Source organism: Scomber japonicus, chromosome 22, assembly GCF_027409825.1.
Source record: "Scomber japonicus isolate fScoJap1 chromosome 22, fScoJap1.pri, whole genome shotgun sequence".
Lineage (NCBI taxonomy): Eukaryota > Metazoa > Chordata > Actinopteri > Scombriformes > Scombridae > Scomber > Scomber japonicus.
The window spans coordinates 28,416,865-28,437,923 of NC_070599.1; the positions used below are offsets into that span (position 1 = coordinate 28,416,865).

Sequence of the window (21,059 nt, forward strand, 5' to 3'; positions counted from 1 at the left end):
CACCACCTCCTGACCAATCAGCTCTCTTAGAAAATGATCTGCCCATTCTTAAAAGATCCTGTCAACATTGGTGCGCGGATCATGAGAGGAGCGCTTAGGAGAGAATGAGCTTTTAGGGATAGATGCAATTTTTTAATTGGCCAAAATATATATTTAAAAAATAATCATTGAGGCACGTGGGGGATATTATTCTGTAGGTTTGACATCCTGAGATCAAAGTGTCAGGGAGCATAATAACTCTATTTATTTATTGTAATTGTAAAAAATTGACGAAAATATATATTAATAAAATAAGCCTTGAGGCACATGAGGGATATTATTCTGTATGTTATACAGTTGGTTTGAAATCATTCACTCAAATGGTTGAAGCATAATAGGTTTGTATTTTGAATGTTGAATATTAAACTAACTTAATGTCTCTATGAAAGGAAGGGCACTGAGGAAGCGCTCTGCCCTAAACGTCTGTGCCGTAATAAAGTGACATTGTGTGATCAGAGAGCTGTCCGTTAAAATTGTCCAATAAATTAATATTATGTAATCTCATAAATTTACGCATTAACAGAGTCGGTAATTTTCTGCCAGCATTCCTTCCTGGCTTTTGCTGCAGCAACAGTGTTGCTTTTGGCCTGGATGATGTTTGAATTCTTCATATTTATGAAGAATAATTGTCTGCTCCTCCATGGTAAAGGGTAAAGTAGTCTGCTCTGCAGGGTTTCTCCATGTTTGTGATTGGTCAGACGCTGCAGACTCCTCCCCTTTATGTGAGCGCGCAGAGATCCAGATTGGAAAACCCTGGGTTGATTTACCGAGTTGATAACCAGCTTCGTAGTACCGCTTATCCTGGACTGAGAAGATCTGGTTAAGTCAACCCAGGTAACGGAGAGAGATCCTGGATAGGTTAATCCAGCTTCGTAGTACAGGCCTCTCTGGTCACTTTGTGACATATTCTCTCTCCTGAGGAAGCATCAGCCACCATATATCAACAAGACCTAGCTCCTCTGAGATGGTCAGAGGCGGACAGAGTACACAGCTTCCTTACTTGAGTAAAAGTACAGATACCCCTTGCTAAATTTTACTCAAGTACAAGTAAAAGTACTACGGTCAGATGTCTACTTAAGTAAAACTACTGAAGTACTTGTTTTTAAAAGTACTTGAGTATCAAGAGTACATTTTCTAAATATTGCATTACTACTGCCACAGTCTCTCTCTCTCTCTCTCTCTCTCTCTCTCTCTCTCTCTCTCTCTCTCTCTCTCTCTCTCTCTCTCTCTCTCTCCCTCTCCCTCTCCCTCTCCCTTCCAAGCTTCCTTTCCTCCATGGTTTCGGCTCTCATCTAACCTGACCATGATTGGTGATTGCTGATAGGCTGTCCCAATCAGTGGTGCCTGCACAATCCAATCACGTTTGAGAGGTAGACGACAAATTGAGTTTTTTAAAAAGTCATGACTACTCCCCAAAGATGATACTCGAGTAAAGTACAGATCCCTCAAAATTGTACTTAAGTACTGTACTCAAGTAAATGTACTCTGTTACTGTCCGGCTCTGGAGATGGTATCGATAGCTATCTGGGATTTCTGAATATTCCTGGATCTACCCGCACTGCCTGATCTATCTAATGCCTCACCTGATTGAAATCACCTATTGCATGTAGGTTATAGAAAAACTCTGGAAAGTCTGTGTTAGGGCTTATAGGTTTACTAAGGAGCATCTCCTGCCCATTAGGTCCACATCAACTGCAACCCACCTTCCCTCTGTATCTGATTTCTGGTCATACACTTTAATGGCCACATTTTTAACGAATCCAAATAATAACCCCTGTCATATTATAGATTGCTCTGCATCTGTGCACTCTTTCAATTTCAAATCCTCCATCAGCCGCCATGCCCAGACATCCCTCCAACAATGTGTGCACAAACCTCTCCATGTCCCCTGTCTTCGAGTTTTCCACAACACCCACTATACCTACATTGTTCCAGTGTCCTGCGTCTTCGAAATAATTGACTCTCTTTTGAAGTTGTTCCATGGTTTTCCCAACTTGGCTAATCATTTTCTCCCTCGTGTAACATCCGTCCTCCAAGTTGGAGATGCGAGTTTCAGCTTCTGTGATTCTCCCTCCAAGCTGCTGAACTGTGGTCTGCAGGCAATCCAAGCTCCCTTTCATTCCACTTATATCTGTCGCGATGCCACTCCATGGGATAAAAATGTGGTTATCAAAGTGAACTTTACATTTCACACCCTTCTTTTGATTTCACTTCATATATTTCATACATTCTCTTCTTTCTCCATAGCACAGTCCATGTTTCCTTTGTACAGTCAATATTTCATTTCAAGTTGTATATATTATTTCAAAACTATTTTATTGTGTAAATACATTTTAAAATGTCACTTTAGTTTTAAAGTGTGTTTTATTATTATTGTTATTGTCTTAATTTGTACTGTGTATGCTTGCATTGGTTAATAAAGCAGATTCTGGTTGGATGTGCTGCGTCATGCTGACATGAAATCCCAAAACAAAAAGAGTCATAAAAACTATCCAGGGTTGTGTAAATACACTGCTCCAAACATGAAGGGACATCTGGACTTTTATATTTAATATTTTACTATCAGATTTAATGTTTTTAATTTAATCTTTAATGTTTTAAAGAAACAGATGGAAGTTAACATTTTTATAAGTCATTATTTATTTTATCTACATTTTAATCAACGATTAAAATATTTTTATTTACTGTACTGTAGTACAGTTAGAGCTACTAGTACTACATTTATTCATCAGCTTTAGTTACTTTTCAGATGCAGATTTAATATAACAGCTTTTAAAATCATCAGTTCTGCGTACTTCCTCTGATGCATCTACTTGAACACATCGTCGGGTGTTTCAGGTCTAACGACAGACTCCAGGCGACCCGACCGAGGCTGATCGTACGTCGTGGGGCATTGACCTGTAGGCCCCCTGTGCACTCTCTCGCCCCTCTGATGAGCTGCGTCTCTGCTCCTGTGAGGCCGGTATGCCTCCCCTCTGGCCACAGGACTGAAACAGATCTTGTTCTCCACACTGAGTACCCCCTCCGCATATCTCCATGCCTGGGCAAGCTTCCCCCTCCTCCAGATCCCCTTCTGAGTAGAAGGGACAAAAAGGCTTGCTACATTAAAATGCGATTAAAAAAATTAACGCATTAGGGATTGCATTAATCTGCGTTAACGCTGACAGCCCTAATATATATTTATTTATTTATTTTTTTTTTTTATTTTTTTTTTACAGTTGAGGCATAATAAAGAAAGTTCAGTAATGTCTGAGAAGCCTATCTGAATTTCTGTCTTTGAGAGATATTATTTGGCAATATAACAAAATATTCTGTCCATAGGCTACATATAAACTTTAAATATATTAAAATTATAAGGAATATTTGAGTAAACTGCGAGTATCAGTTAAGTAGGCTATCTCGAGGCCGGGCCGAGTGTCCTCTTTTTAGGAAATCAAAATATGGTCACCCTAGTTTATTTAACACATGAAACTGCACATGTTGAGTTTTGAACAAAATAAAGACAATTTATTGACAGTAATGAAATCTAAACAAATACAGAAATATATTTAAATATTTGATTTTAAACATTTGAAATCATTAAAAATCATCAACCTTCCTCCAGGCTGCTCTGAAATGAAGCAGAAACATGTAAATGGTAAATGGACTGTACTTATATAGCGCCTTTCTAGTCTGTGCGACCACTCAAAGCGCTTTACATTACATGTCATTCAACCTTTCACACACATTAGGGGTTAAGTGTCCTGCCCAAGTGACATGTGGACTGGAGGAGCCAGGAATCGAACCACCAATCTTCCAATTGAAGGACGACCGCTCTACCTCCTGAACCACAGCTGTTTGTCTGAAGAACTCTGACAGTAAACATCTGGACTTTTATATTTAATATTTTACTATCAGATTTAAAGTTATAATTTTATATTGAATATTTTAATTGAATCTTGAATGTTAGAGGATAAAAAGTGTTGGTGCTGTTCAGATATTCAGGTGATGATCAGCTCATACCAACATTTATTCTCCTCTCAGACTTTTGTTACTGAGTCTACCTGGACACTGATGACATCACAGGATCTCTGCTCTGTGATTGGCTGAGCTGTGTGTAAGAGCTCAGCTGCTGCTGACTGTCAGTCAGAGTGTTTCAGAGTCTGTCAGAGTGTTTCAGAGTCTGTCAGAGTGATGATGGAGACGATGATGAAGTCGATGAAGATGTCGGAGCTGCTCCTCATCCTCTCCTGTGTCCTCTGTGTCTGCTTCTGTGCAGACGGTAAGTGTTTGACTCTTTACACTCAATTCAACTCTGATACACAGAGAGACAGACAGAGAGAGAGAGAGAGAGACAGACAGAGACAGAGAGAGAGAGACAGAGAGAGAGAGAGAGAGAGAGACAGAGAGAGAGAGAGAGACAGTTTTAGTTGAATTTATCTCTCTTCTTGTTTTAATGAAATCTTTCACAGATTTATTTCTAGATTTATATCTGTGTGCAATATACACCCCTCCATCAGAGTCATCATACCACCAAGAAGAGTTCTACAACTCTCTCTACACAGAGATATGTCATTTTCAAGCCCAAGGCAAAATACTTCTGTGTGGAGACTTTAATGCACGGACAGGTTCAGAACCCGACTGTATTGACCACACAGGAGATAAACACATATTCACACAGTCACTTCTGACCCCCCCCCCCCCTCACCCGTAGTCATGAGAAACAACCCTGACATCTCTGCAGAGCCTCAGGCCTGTATATATTACATGGAAGGATCAGAGGGAACAGTTTGGGGCGCTTCACCTACTGCTCAGCTCTTCTGTCAGAACACAAACCCCCCTTTCAGATCACAGCCAGATTAACATTTACCTGAGAAAACACACTAGAGATACGGTCTGGAACCAGAACCAGAACCAGGACCTGGACCAGACACTAGAGATACGGTTAAACAGCCCAATAAGCTGTACGACTTAAATCAACCATACAGATGGGCTCCAAACAGTGCTGAACAATTCATACACATTTTACATTCAAATGAAATAAAAGAGGACATTAACTCATTCAATAATTCCCACTACCAAAATAACTCTGATGGTGTTAATAAAGCAACAAAAGATATGAACCATATCTTCCAAAAAGCTGCATTAAATACAAAGCTTGGGAAAACAAAGAAACCATGGAAACGGTTTGACAGTGAATGTAAAGAAATAAGAAAACACTTGAGACCACTATCAAACCAGAAACACCAACATGAGCCAACACTACAACATGAATACTGTGAAACTCTAAAACAGTACAAACACACCATTAGACAAAAGAAACTTCACCACACCAACAAAACACTTCAGGAGATTGAAAATGCAGCAGACCAGGGTCAGTTCATGATGAACAGTCTGAAACTGTAAAGCCACAACAATTAGCAATACAACATGGAGACATCTGGAGAAACTATTTTAATGACCTTTATAAAAAGATCTCACCTGAAGATCTGAATCTAAATCAAATAGAAATTAAAACAAAGACAACCTTGAATCATCCATCAGACTACCTGATTACACACAAAGAGTTAACAGGACCAGGACCAGGACCAGGACCAATCATCTATCAGACTACCTGATTACACACAAAGAGTTAACAGACAAACTGAAAACTCTTCAATCAAAAAAAGCTTGTGGCACAGATTGTATTAAAAATGAAATACTGAAGAACATTACCCCCGAATTACAAACTGCAGTTGTTAAACTGTTCAACATGGTTCTGACCCCTGATGTCTGGAACCAGAACCAGAACCAGGGGCTGATCACCCCAATCTATAAGAATGGAAATAAATTAGACCCTAATAACTACAGAGGGATCTGTGTGAGCAGCAACCTTGGGAAAATATTCTGTAGTATCCTGAATTCCAGGATACTAACCTTTATTCAAGAAAAAGACATACTTAGTAAATGTCAAATTGGCTTTCTTCCAAATTACAGAACCTCTGATCATATATACACCTTACACACCTTAATTAATAACCTGATCATATAAACACCTTACACACCTTCATTAATAACCTCTGATCATATAAACACCTTACACACCTTCATTAATAAGCCTTTCTTCAAAATCCTTCAAAGTGGACTAGGTGGTAAAACATATGATCTAATTAAATATACAAACACAACAAATATGCTGTGATTCAAAATCAAAGGACAGAATATTTTACTCAAGGACGTGGTGTAAAACAAGGATGCTGTCTAAGTCCCACATTATTCAATCTATACATAAATGAACTGGCAGACCAGTTGGACGTTAGATACCTGCTCTATGCAGATGACCTGATTCTGTTGTCCCCAACCAGTGATGGTCTTCAACATAACCTGACCATCCTGGAACAATACTGCCAGAACTGGGCCTTGGATGAAACCAGGGCTGAGGCCGAACCTTTGTAAAACTTTCCAAAGGTAACGGTGCTCAACCCGGTCAAAAGCCTTTTCTTGGTCTAGAGAAATCAAACCAGCATCAAAGCCCAATGAACCAGAGACTTCCAGAAGATCCCTAATTAGTGACACATTGTCAACTATAGACCTACCGGGCACACAATAGGTTTGAGTGCTGTGGATGATCTGGTCCATCACCTTCTTCATTCTGTTTGCTAGGACTTTAGACAGCAGTTTGTAATCAGTACACAGGAGAGATACTGGCCGCCAGTTCTTAATGGCCTGCAGATCTCCCTTCTTCGGCAACAGAGTCAGAACTGCTCTCCTGTAACTCTGGGGCAGAGACGAGTCACCGTGAAGACCTCCATGACGTCTCTTTTCAGTTCACTCCAGAAAGCCTTATAAAACTCAGGTAGGAGCCCATCAATCCCAGGGGCCCTCCCCCCCTGCATACTCTGCAGTGCAGTGTGTACTTCCTCAGAGGACCCTCGAGTTCTTTGTTGGTCTCCTCCGAGACCCTGGGCAGCCCACCGCAGAACAAGTCAAACGCCCCTTCGTCTTCAACATACTCACTGTTGTACAGCTTAGAGTAAAAGTCCACAGCTCTCTGGCGGATCTCACCAGGTCCAGTCAGCAGGTGTCCTGTTGTTGAGTGCAGAGCATGGATGAACCTGCTCTGCCCATTTTTCTTTTCCAAGCTGAAAAAAACTGAGAAGGTGAGTCCATCAGGGCAGCACTCTGATAGCGAGACCGGATCAACGCCCCTTGTGCTTTAGAGCCCAGCAGGTCTGCCAATACGGCTTTTTTGCAGCTCCACTATTTCAATCTCCAGATCTCTGATAGATTCGGTGATGTCACGAGAGACATTGAGAGTGTACTGCTGACAAAGCTGCCTGATTTCCACCTTCCCAACATCCCACCACTGCTTCAATGAAATAAAATCCTCTTTTCTAGTTCTAAAAACTCTCCAAAAAAATACAAATGTTTCTTTAAAATGTTCATCTAAAACTAAAGCAGTGTTAAAGTGCCAATATGCAGATTTATGTTTTACATTTGCAATAAAAACAGTACATGACACCATGGAATGATCAGAGAACCCTACAGGAAGTACAGTAGTAGCCACTTCAAAGTTCCCCTCCAAGCTGAATGCCAGCTGAATGGCAGCTGACTCCCAGCCAAGTTCCAGCTGAGTTCCAGCAGCTGGAGAGACCCCCTCCTTCTCCTGGGCGTGTCTATCTTTTCCTGTAAACCCACCTATTCATTGTAATACAGGGTTTGACCAGGAGATGGCGAGTCTGTCACAAACTAGCCCACATTCTGATGTTTTATGATTTTTTACTGACTCGTTAGTGGTCATCCGAAATCCATTGAATCAAATCAAAAAAATTAAATAGCCTACTGACTACTGATTAATTTGTTATTTGTTTTGAATCTAACACAAAAAACGAAAAAAAAGCCTTTTCATATTTTACTTTTAGGCTCAGATAAATAATATGAAATGACAAAAACGGACCATAGGACTGTATTTGATTATGTGCAATTATACAGCACATATGTGCCAGCCAACCCTGGTCTATTCAGTGCTTTAACCCAGGTAAGCCCAGCCACCTTATTAGCATTATCATTGCTCAACCTTTTGTTTGGGCTTAATGGGCCATTTGGTTCCATTGTCACACAAATCACGCACAGAGATTCAGAATCAGAATAGTGTTCATGGACGTCGGAACTATTTTCTGAGAGGGGTCACTGTGAGCTTTCATAATATTCAAATCTCTCCTGCGTCATGGTGCAGCGCAGCCAGGTTTTCAGCCTGCGCAAGGCTGAGAAAGAGCGCTCAGATGCCGCGACAGATATGGGCCAGACAGAGTTGAATGAGCATTAATTATATGAAAAAGATAAATATAAGTCAGACAAATTGAGTTTAAATTCAGATTCGTTATTATTATTACAGTAACTAACTAGTTAATTAACTATTGGTGTAAAACTGAAAACTCAACCACACATACGTGCTGGACAGAGTGGGGGCACTACACACATCTACAACTACACCCCTCACTCACTTAGAAAAGATGTAAAACTGAAAACTCAACCACACATACAGTAGCATATGTGCTGGATATAGTGGGGGCACAAACAGTGTCTTGATCTCGATTTTTGGTGGGGGAGGTGTCCAGCTCGAAGGTGATGGGTTGAGGGGGATGGTTACAGTGCTGTCCCATTGTCTTTCAAAGCGAATGCCCCCCGTCCCCCACTGGCCCGCACTCACATTACCTCAAAACCCAAGTGTGCCTCCGACACAAACGTTGCGCGAAAACATAACGCGAGCTGCGCCGGTAACACACAACACAGCCGATCAGTTAACACAACTCACTATGATTAAAAAGTACAAGCATGTTCTTCTGAGTCATGCCTGAGTCATGCAGTAGCCTACTACAGATACTAGTGTAAAAAAGACGCACTGATTTCATTCACGCTCGCAGCCTCTCCAGCGGAGCAGCTGAACAGACTTAATTTAACTGAATGACTTAGAATACGCCAAATGACTTGCTTTAACGAATTTCGTTAGTTTATATAATGCAGATTTGTAAAATATTACTTTTATGAGGGTCACAGTCACAGACTGTAGAAACTTAGCATTTGATCATTGTGGTAGCAGCGGTGCAGCAGATGTAATGAAGTCCACGCAGCACGCTGGATGCAAACTAATATTAAGCCTATATCCTATTCATTATAATGTCCATGGACATAAACTGAGTTATTTTGCCTTAATAATGATAAAATAATACACAAAAAAATGGTCGGATTGGGAACCCATATAATATTAACATTACGTATTAAATAGTGCGTCCTGTTTTAAATCACTAGACTGGGTTTGTCTCATGGGCTATTTCTTGGTTTGACAGTGACAGTGATCAGTGATCAGTTAGAGGAATTATTAAGTGTCCGCGAGTGTTTCCTGTGACAGACGGTGTCCTGTCAGATGTAAGGCAGCTTCAATTGCATCCGTACTTTCTAATGGATTAACTATATTGTACCCTTCATTCGGCGACTTTATACAGAAGTGAAACAAGCAATATTAGTGTATATAATATTTAGCTTAGTATTTTAATCAGGTTTAATCACAGGGTTGTAATGTGATAAATCCAGTTAATTTTTTTAATCGTTGGACAGCCTAGTCTTTTCTATGAGCAGTGGGTCTAAACCGGTCTAAACACACAAATGACAAATGACAAATGAGGCATTGCAGCTAGTTTTCACTCGGGCGGCTTAGGGGCGTTTCCAGTCGGGACCTCATTGACCACGTCATCGCGGGGGGATCGTGTCACTACCCGATGTGAGTCGCCTACCCGATGTGAGTCTGACATGCGCAGTAGCGTTCTCGATCGTCCGCCATCTTGGACGGTTATGTACGGCAACTCCGCTTGGAAAAAACACCCCCAGACTCAAAACGCGATACGCGAAATAAATCAGTTGTATAAACATATAAATATAAATAAAATAAATCAATCGTATGAATGTATAAATATGAATAAATATAAATAGTTTGGTTGTAAATAGTTGTCAGAGGTTAAGAGTAAGTATACATATCATGGAACTATCTGGAAATCAGACATGGAAATAAAATAATACAAAGTAATAGTAATAATAATTATATCTATCTATCCACTATCTTATCTATTTATATTTTTATTGATATATTTATATTGTATTATTAATAATAATAATAACTTTATTTTGTATAGCGCCTTTCATAAAAACCAAGGTCGCTTCACAATAACATTTTTTTATTTTATTATATACATATATAAAATAGATAGATAAGATAGTATATATATATACAATATATAATTATATATAGATATATACACACTATCTTATGTATCTATCTTTTTATTTATGTAATATTATTTTATTATATATATGTATATGTATATATAGATATATTGTACTATAAACATATTATATATTTTATATTTTTTCAATTGAGAATGGTATAAACTAACTGTTTTTTTAGTTAGTTTTTAACATTACATTACATCCATTTTACATTCATAGAGCTTTGATTTTGGAACAGTTTTGTTAACGAAAAAGAGGCCAAGATTTATCTGATGTGTGATGTGCACTCTTTTAGACTTTGTTATAGACACAGGTACCACCCTTTCTAGTTCTGTCACAGCTCCTCCACTCACCTGATGGACTTCCTCAGCTGTTGTTTTGATGCAGACAGATATTTAAACTGTGGTATGCATGCCTCTGTTTGACACACTATCACAAGACCATTTCAAATGAATGAATGCTCAAGCCAGTACTGAAAGTTTGTTAACTTTGAAGGACCAAAGAATTCCATTTTGAACATGAACCAAACATTTTAATCTAAAAATACAAGAATGTGTTTCCATCAAATTGATGTCAGAGATGGAAAAAACAAAAGACAGAGCTTAAACAGTATTGTCAAAGAATTTAAATCTTGAATTTTAACCACATGCTTTATAAAATTAATATAAACAATGGAGGAAACAAAAGACACATGTATGTACATAGCTATGTGAAAGATTTTGCATATATTCAAGTAAAGACAATTTTATGTAATCACATAAGAAGTTATGACTTTACTCTTTAGTTTAAAGAGACCCAACATTCCCCCATGAGCAAGCATTTGGCGACAGTGGCAAGAAAAAAACTCCCCAGTAACGGGAAGAAACCTCAGGCAGAACCAGGCTCTAGGTGGGCGGCCATCTGCCTTGACCGGTTGGGGTTGATACAGAAAGAGAGAGAGAAAGACTGAAGCAATCTGAATCTGGAGCATACAGGTATGTAGGTGCTTAAGGCAGAAGGATGATTGTCAACAGTGCAGTCTCCCGATCATCTTCATCTTTTCCTGAAATTGCACAAAAGTAAAGATATTAGTACAACAAATATTATAGTAAACTTGAAGCTATATGGCACTGTCTTTTAAACATGTGTCCACACACTCAGTAGATATTACAGTTAATAAAACAAATTAAGCACCAGTTCTACCTCATACTAGTTAACTTTACCTCAGTGTCTTGTGTTGGGATGTGTTCAAATGCTAATTCTCGTATCATTCTCACTTGGGTAGTTGTTATTTGTTAGAAGTAGTAGAAGATTTTTGACTATACAATAAAACATTTGTGATTAAACATGAAAATATCAACCACAGAAAAAGAACACTTAGCTTTAGGGGGATGCGTCGAGTATAGGTTTCTTCAGTCAGTAATTCTGTCCTGTTTATTCAGGCTGTTAAACAAGAGGGAAAATAGTAGATGAGTTTCAGATTAATATTAAACAGACAGGTAAAACAATGGTGTTATGGCTACAACAAAGGAAACATTTGGCTTAACCCTGTGCTCATATGAAGAGGACTCGCTAAATGTTTTTATGCATTAAAAACCAATACCAATGTTAACCAAAATGATGAAAACTAACTAACAAAGCTGCAAAGACTGGACGATGAGACCCCCAACATCAAAAGAGATGAATACAACAAACAGAGCACTTAGCTTCTGAAAGATTGAAAAAAGACTTGAGGAAGATGAGTAGAGTCCTGGTTTCTTCTGTCAAGGATTCAGTCATGTTCAGCAGGCTATAAATCCATGTTAGCAGTAAAGATGGAGGAAAGGAAGAAGAAAAGTAATGTATTAACATTACACAGACAAGATGTTTGAAAGATGGACACAAACTACTGACATGAGCTCCTTACCGAGAGTGGAGACTGGAAGCGTGTTATTTAAACACAATTGGTGTAGATGTCCAGCTCAGATTTGATCACTCTCTCCTACACAGTCATGTCCTTTAGACTGTTAATCTGAAGTAAGACAACAAGAAGATGAAAATAAGTTAAGTATTGTGTTGATCCTACAGACAAAGTACAAACTACTGACATCAGGCTCTTACCGAGAGTGGAGACTGAAAGGATGTCATTTAAACACAATTGACGTAGATGGGGAGGCAGGTGCTTGAGGAGGATGATGAGGATGACTTACTGTATTTGGCGTAGATGTCCAGCTCAAACTTGATCACTCTCTCCTACACAGTCCTTTAGTCAATTAATCTGAATTCAGACAACAAGAAGATGAAAATAAGATAAGTTAGGCATTCATTGATCCTACAGTTAAAGTACAAACTACACCAGCTTCTTACCGAGAGTGGAGACTGGAACGGTGTCATTTAAACACAATTGACGTAGATGGGGAGGCAGGTACTTGAGGAGGATGATGAGGATGACTTACTGTATTTGGCGTAGATGTCCAGCTCAGACTTGATTTATGTCTTGATATTTACGGTAAATGTATTTTTTTTTGTTACATTTCACCACAGCCTGTCTGCACAGCTGCCCAATCTTTGTCTTTACTGTACATATAAGGGAAGCTTTCAGTCACTCTTCACCTGACTGTTTATACTGAGAAGCTGTCACAGTGCTCCAGCTCCTTACTTACTGTATTTGGCGTATTCACGAGCAAGGAACACATCACCAATGAGATATGATTTAACAGGTTTATTGACAGAATGGATAAATAAATGAATGAATGAATGTGCATGAATGGTGAAGCGTGGTCTTCGTACGGAGATCTGGATGCGGTGTGGGGAGGTCGAATGAAGGATCCGCCGCTGCGCCCGGGCAGCGACGAACCCCCTAGGAACCTGTGAGAGAAGATAGGAGAACAGAAAAAGAGGGAGGGAGGGTGGGGGAGAAACACGAATGCAAGCGAACGAGGGGGCAGCTGGTTAGGTCTGTTTATATAGGAGCCGGAAGGGTTGTGATTGGTGTGTGTTCCCGCTCCTGAAACTGCGCTTGTCAAGCTTCGATTCACGAGCAAGGAACACATCACCAATGAGATACGATTTAACAGGTTTATTGACAGAATGGATGAATGAATGAATGAATGTGCATGAATGGTGAAGCGTGGTCTTCGTACGGAGATCTGGATGCGGTGTGGGGAGGTCGAATGAAGGATCCGCCGCTGCGCCCGGGCAGCGACGAACCCCCAAAAACCTCAAGTTATTTAAGGCATGCTTGTGCGGATCTTAGGTCGTTGAGGTCTGAGCGGATATATCGATGGTATGTTAACGAGGCCCAGCGGCCCATGATTTGGATGAAGTGCTCGGGTATGCCGTTGCGGGATGCTGAAGTAGCGGCACCGATCCTAAAGGAGTGCCCGGAGTAATGCGTGGGTGATAAACCGGACAAAGACAGTATTTGGCGTAAATGATGATGGAACCAGGACCGAGAGGTTATTTGACCGGATTCGGAGATGAAAAGAGGGTGAGATAGAGGTGTGCCATGGGATTTTCGGTAGAGAAGATAGTTAGAAAGGATGGCGAATGGATCTAAAGAAGACTGGTTTTTAAAGTAGAAGACGGGAGTAGGATGGCCGGATTGATTCGTTTTTGTTTTCTTCAGATGGAGTACTATAGTATCGTCAGAAAACATAGATAAGTCGGAGATGCAAGCATGACGGCACGGGTCGAAATGGGGTGAAGATGCGGTGAACTCTGAGCATCTGAGGAAACCGTAAAAGGCTAAAACGAACATAGCTTCGAGGGTCAGGGCGATGTGAGGAGTTTGGTAACCAGAGCGAATAGTGTTTAGGCAAGCGGAGAGTAGTTCGGCGGTAAGAGGAAGCCGTTTAGGAGGTTTGGCTGGTTCTTGGCGGAGGAGACCGGAGAGAAGAGACTTTACTTGGGGATGGTTTGAGGCTGGGCTGGGAGTACCGGTGATGAGTTTAGAGAAGAAACTAATGCCGCTGAGGTAGGATTTGATGGTAGATATTCTTATCCTCAAGGCAGAATGAGAATAAGTGACGTAGCAGATTACGGTGGTGAGATCAAATGAGGGGAAAATAATGTTATGTCGGTTATGAAATTGATGAAAATTATTCCAGGCTGTCCAGTATGAGGAGAGTGTTGCGGGTGATAAACTGTTAATGATGTGCTTTTGAGATTCGATGATAAGGGGTACCAGAGATGGATTTATACGTTGAAGGTCAACGCCGAATACGGAGGAACTGGAGTCGGCATCGGGTCGGCGTTCGGAGCCAAGTTTCTGAACTTCTGAAATAGGAAGCGAGAGAGAGAGTCAGCAATAGCATTATGATGGCCTGGAATGTGGGCAGCGCGGAGGATGTATTGGTGAGTAACAGAGTGCCATGTGAGGCGACGCATGAATGGCATGATTGAAATAGAGTTGGAACGACCTTTATTGATGATATCGACTACTGAAAGATTATCAGAGTGTATGAGGATGGATTTTGTGGACCATTCGTGTCCCCATAGGACGGCGACAGCTACGATTGGGTAGATTTCGAAGAGCGCAGAGGAAGCGACCTCGCAATTGTTCGTGATCTCTGGGGGCCATGACGAAGCGAACCATCTACCATTAAAGAAACCCCCAAAACCGGCTGAGGGAGCGGCATCGGTAAAGAGCTGAATATCGAGAGAATTGGTTAATTGATCGTCGTAGAAAAAGGAAATACCGTTCCAGTTTGAGAGGAGATGGAGCCATAAGCGCAGCTCTGCGAGACAAGATGGGTTTAGTGAGACGGATGACAGGAGCGACGGTACTGATGAGGCGATAGACAGAAGGTGGGAAATGAATGCCCGACCCTGTGGGATAATGCGTAGGGCGAAGTTAAGGTGGCCGAGGAGTGAGAGTAATTGTCGTTTGGTGCAAGATGGGGCCATGAGGAAGTTAGAAATGAGAAGACAGATACGTTTGAGCTTTTCGATGGGGAGGGACGCTTGGAACGAGTTAGTGTCGAGCGTGATGCCCAAGAACTCGAGTGAAGTGGATGGGCCCTCCGTTTTCTCCGCCGATAGTGGGACGCCAAGATCGGTAAACACAGCGGTCAGTGTGGTTATGCCAGATGCGGGGGGAGAAGAGGGTGGGCTGATGAGCAGAAAATCATCTAAGAGATGAACGAGGAATTGGATGCCGTGATTATTACATAGTATCCAGCATAGGGCTTCTGATAACGTGTCGAACAGTTTGGGACTACTTTTGCAGCCGAAGGTGAGTCTCACTGCAAAGTAGTAAGCACCTCGCCATTTAACGCCGAAAAACCGCCAGAAATCAGGGTGGATGGGAAGGACTTTGAATGCACTGGTGATGTCGGCTTTTGAAAGCCATGGATTTTTGCCTGCACGTTTAATGAGAGCGATAGCATGGTTTATTGTAGCGTAATGAAGTGAGTAATCTTCGCTAGGGATGAGGCTGTTAAGGCTAGGGACGCTGCTGCCGTGCGGAGCTGACAGATCGATAATGATCCGCTGCTTGCCTGAGTATTTTCGGGTAGCTATGCCGAGGGGGCTGATGCGAAAGGTAGGGAAGGGAGGTTGAGAGAAGGGGCCGATCATGAAGCCTTGCTCGATCTCTTTAGAGAGTAGGCGATCGACAGAGCTTGGGTCGTTGGTGGCTGATTGCAGATTATTACATTCAAATGAAACAGATGGTTCTACTGATATACCGGGGTGGAAGCCTTCCTTGAAACCGGTAATAAGAAATTCGACAAAAGCGGGATCAGGATGGTGACGGAGAGCAGCTTTCAGTGCCATGATATTGATAGGTGTTGAGGGGTGCTTACCTGACTTGAAGGAAGTAGGATTATGCGGGCATGCAGACCTGGCATGTCCGCCGCCGCAGAAGGAGCACAGCACACATGGAGGTAGCAGCATTGTGACATTTTGCACCCCTCTTCGTTAAAGTTGTTACATATTGTTCGCCCGCCTTGATGTAGGATAGGTCTGCCCCTCTTGTCCACACCGTTAATGTTAGGTGAAAAGGGGGGGCGATTAGGTACGACTGGCCTGGGAATAATAGTCGCTGGGGGGGCTGGTGATTGTGTATGGGGAAGAGCATAACTCCTGGTCGGATTATGTTGTCTATTGATCTTGGCCGGGATAGAGCAGGCGGATGCGGGATGGGAAGGTGCGCCGTAAAGGCTACAAGGCTGAGCGGCTCGGGCGGCAAAGATACGACAATACGTTTCTGTGTCTAATGTGCCCCAGTATGTAACCTCGTTAAATTGTTGGAGGCGGGCTGCTGCTTCGGAAGCAAAGTGGATGTGGTATTGATAGAAACCGAAATCACCAAAACGAAGTGCCGAATTGAGGACGATTGACATATAGTCATCCAGTTCTTGGCGTCGTGCCGGAAACCTGGAGCAGAGGACGTCTCTGTACAGGGAAAATGTATAAGCAAATTCTGTGGGATTAAGTTTCCTGAAACCGGAGGATGATTTTTGGTGGAAACACCTTACTGGATCGTCGGTTTGTCTATCGACTGGTGATTGGTGGAGGGAGGGAAGAAGTAATAAGGCTAGGTCTACGTAATTACCGTCTAATATTTGTTTTCTTATGTTGGTGGGGACGGGCGATGGACGGGAGACGAGTGATGCGGGGGGACGCGTAGCTGGATTGGCTGTAAGCAGGGTGAATCTTGCGGGATTGTGTGGTGCGGGAAGGACCGGCAGCCCGGTGCCGGTGACCTCGCTTGGTTGAATTGGCTGCCCATAAAGTAGGTCGGCGTGGGAGGCTGGCATCCCAGTGCCAAAGACTCCTGCCAGGGCAACCTGCTGATTTTGAGCCGAAACCAGTGCTGGGGGCGCAGGCATCCCGGTGCCATACGTCCCGCGAGACACTGAGCTCGGGTAATGACTGAAAGGAGCTGTGAATGGATCTAGCATCTCGGTGCTATCAGCTCCTGCCAAGGCAGCCTGCTGCTGCTGGAAGGAGGAGAAGCAGGCTGTAGGCGCTGGCATCCCGGTGCCGCGCGCCCCTTGATGCATCGATTGAAGTTGAACGGAGGGAGCAGCAAAGCTTTCAGGCATCCCGGTGCCATGGTGAGCTGCTACGTAGGTGTGTTGATGCTGAGAAGCAGTACGTACTGGCAACCCGGTGCCAGCCGTAGCTGCTGAACGGGGGAGGTGAGCTGGTTGTGAGGAGAAGGCTGGGTGTCCTGGCATCCCGGTGCCAGGTTCCTTTTCCCTGACTGAATGCGCAAGATTCGTGTGGTGGGCGGTAACCGGAGCTTCCTTGAGCCTTGACGAGCTCTTCCTCCTCTTTAGATTGGAGGCTGGAGGCTGGGAATAAGTGACATCTCTGGGCGGGGTTCTGATGTCATCCCGTGCGGCATGCGTGCTGACGTCGCTTGGAGGGACGCCAGTGGGGACGGTGGTGTGGGAGCAGCAGGCGGCCATGAGGCAGTTGAAAAGTTTGGCCTTGTTGTCGGCACGGCTGAAGTGGATTCCCCTCTCTCGGAGTGTCTTTTGGAGGGTGGCCACGGTCCAGTCAGAGATATTTGAGGAGAACTGGCTGGCAGTGGACCTTGGTGGGGCATGGTGGCGCATCAAGCGGCTGCGGGTGGAGACGCCGTTGTCGGAGCGCACGTGGGGGGCTGGAGTTATCCTCGCAGGTGAGGGAGTTGGATGACTGCGGGGTCTTCTGGAGGAAGTCCTCGAAGCGCCGCGTCCTCTTTTGGCTGGTGGAGGAGGTGTACCTGGCGAGGTGGAGGAGTCGTCGGAAGAACTGTAGTCTTGGAGGTTTAGGAGAGATGATCCGGGCGGGATGGTGACGATAGAGGACACGGAGCTAGCGGGAGTCGACCGCTTCCTTGGCTGGTTTGGGGGCCGGGAAGGTGGTGCCTCGGACGTCGAGGCTATGGCGACTTCTCTAGCTGGTTGGAGACCCTGGCGTTGGGTGACCAGTATACCTCCAAAGACCTCGTCGTCGGAGGGAGACAGAGACAAGAAATCCATGCCGTGGAGACTGGTAAGTTACTCTTAATTAGTAACTTGTTAACGAGATTGTTTGTTCTAGCACAGACGGGAGAAACACGAATGCAAGCGAACGAGGGGGCAGCTGGTTAGGTCTGTTTATATAGGAGCCGGAAGGGTTGTGATTGTTGTGTGTTCCCGCTCCTGAAACTGCGCTTGTCAAGCTTCGAGATGTCCAGCTCAAACTTGATCACTCTCTCCTACACAGTCCTTTAGTCAATTAATCTGAATTCAGACAACAAGAAGATGAAAATAAGATAAGTTAGGCATTCATTGATCCTACAGTTAAAGTACAAACTACACCAGCTTCTTACCGAGAGTGGAGACTGGAACGGTGTCATTTAAACACAATTGACGTAGATGTCCAGCTCAATTTTTAATTACAATTGTGTGTCTCCCTCTGTGTGTGTGTCTGTCTCTGTGTGTGTGTGTCTGTCTCTCTCTGTGTGTCTTCTATCTGTCTTGAAATATATATTCATGTTTTTCATTAAAATAATGATTACAAAATGTATTGATTTATGACAACCTCTTGAAACAGACATATTTTGTCACTAATGAGCCATGTGTAACACTTTTTAAAACGGTTTTTCATGAAGAGATTAAAAATAAAAATTATGATTAATATGAAAAATAATATTGGCAAATAGTAAATGTTGTGCTAAAATATTTTCATTATTTTATTATTATAATTCAAATGATTACCATGATTATCATTACCAAATTACCATGCTAGCCAAATTACCTTTCAAGATGTAATTACTCAGAGAACGAGTAATCTTCCACTTCTCAGCTTTTCCACAACTGGGATTAAACTGTCCCGATTGCAGGTAAGCATGGAGCTGACTGAAATATTCAAAATCGCTCATTTTAATTATGAACGGTGATAACGAAATTAACGGTGCAAGATTGAAAAGTGGCGCATGCGCGACTCACATCGGGTAACAGCACGGATAGATACAAAGCGCATGCGCTACAGACTCACATCGGGTAACCAGACTCACATCGGGTAACACAAAGCGCATGCGCGGCAGACTGACGTCAGGTAGCGTCATGGCGCATGCGCGAGAAACGCAACGCACAAAAAACCACAGTCTTACCTATGGTAGCAGTAGTTTGTCCAAGCGGTGTTGCCGTAGATATCCGTCCAAGATGGCGGACGATCGAGAACGCTACTGCGCATGTCAGACTCACATCGGGTAGTGACAGATCGCATTTCCCCCCTGCTTCCATTATCGGCCAGCCAAGGACCGGTCAAGGACCAGTCAAGGAGCCATCAAGGAAACACGGGAACTTTGAAATGGCTTCATCTGTATTCAGCATCCTTTAAAAATGCTAAAATGATGCTTAAAACAATAAAACCGGTCTAACCGGGCCATAGATAAAAGCTTCTCCCTGGTCTGGACCCATGTGTACTGTCTGTGTGTTCCATGTATTTCCCTCCATATGTCTGTTACTCCTTGAGTTTCTATCAGCTGCATCATTGCTCTTTTTGAAGCAGCATGAGGTTCTGTGTGATTTCTGTCCAGTTGATCATTTTCTGTACAGTTAAAATCACCCCCTAAAAATAAAAACTCTTCAGGCCCACACTGACTTAAAACCACACCTAGTTCATTTAAAAACTGAACTCTGGCAGGTCCTGTATTGGGAGCATATACGTTTATAAAAACAATATTAAAAAGCTCATATTTGGCTCTGACCACCATCAGTCTCCCCTTCACCACTTCTTCTACTATGTGAGACTGAGGTAGAAAGTTTCTAGCAAAGAGGATCACTACTCCTCCACTATTCCTACTGAGACTACTTAAAACCACCTCCCCATCCCATTCCCTCCTCCAGTCAGTCTCATTCAAAGTGTCGCTGTGCGTTTCTTGAAGAAACATTACATTAATGTTCTTCAGCTTCATGAGTTCAAACAGACTTGCTCTCTTCCTTATGTCTCTGGCTCCATTTATATTCAGAGGAGATTGTGAACTCACTCATGGCTGTTAGTAAGAGGAGCACCACACACACTAACACACACTAACACACACACTAACACACACTAACACACACACTAACACAGACAGAACACAGACTGTCTTATACTGCTTCTGATTCCCCATCATTGTTAAGTTTCAGTAGTTTACCTACTATTTTTTTCAGTCTGTAAACTTCTTGGACCGTATAGCCTCCATTTCCACTACTGTTCATTTGAGTTCTGACTGAACGTAAGAACATTTTGTTATCTGTGAAGTAATCCTCAATTCTGACATTCTTCATATTCTTTTTTTTTAATTTGTTGTACTTCATATTTTTCCTCCTGTTGTGATCCAACAGACAACTGTGAGTCAGTGTAAGGCTGGCTACCTTCAGCACAGTCCTCCTCCTCCTCCTCCTCTTCCTCCTCCTCCTCCATGCTAGATTCAGAGTTTTGTTGAACCTCTTTTTGTTTTTCTCTGACACTTGCTGCTCCCTTTTTAGCTTTGGAGCCACTGTCACTGTTTGTTTTCTTTCTCTTGAGAACAGGAACTTTTAAATCATTCTCCTCCAACATCTCTTCTTCACTGTCCCTCACTGTGTCTGCTGCTGCTGTATTAGTATAGTGTGTAGTTGTGTAGTATAGTGTGTAGTTGTGTAGTAGTGTAGTATAGTGTGTAGTATCACTGTGTCTGCTGCCGCTGTATTAACAGTGTTTGATTCAGTCAGCTCTCCTCCTGCTGTACTTTCACCATCATCACTTTTGTTTTCCTCTGTCTGACTGACAGCTACTTCATCCTGTGTGTGTTCTGTATTCTGTTGGGTCTTTTCTGTCTCCTCACCATCCTGTGTGTATTCTGCTGTGTCTTT

General features: G+C 42.6%; 2 protein-coding genes across 2 annotated transcripts in view; both read left to right on the top strand.

Moving 5' to 3' along the window:
- Window positions 1-21,059, top strand: part of LOC128384127 (H-2 class II histocompatibility antigen, E-S beta chain-like) — a 167,593-nt gene that overhangs the window by 26,973 nt on the left and 119,561 nt on the right. The window lies entirely within an intron of this gene.
- Window positions 4,166-21,059, top strand: part of LOC128384138 (H-2 class II histocompatibility antigen, A-U alpha chain-like) — a 42,106-nt gene continuing 25,212 nt past the window's right edge. Inside the window, exon 1 of the mRNA XM_053343727.1 lies at window positions 4,166-4,300. Coding sequence (XP_053199702.1) covers window positions 4,213-4,300 — 88 coding nt within the window. The 5' untranslated portion in view covers window positions 4,166-4,212. The remainder of the gene's footprint in view (window positions 4,301-21,059) is intronic.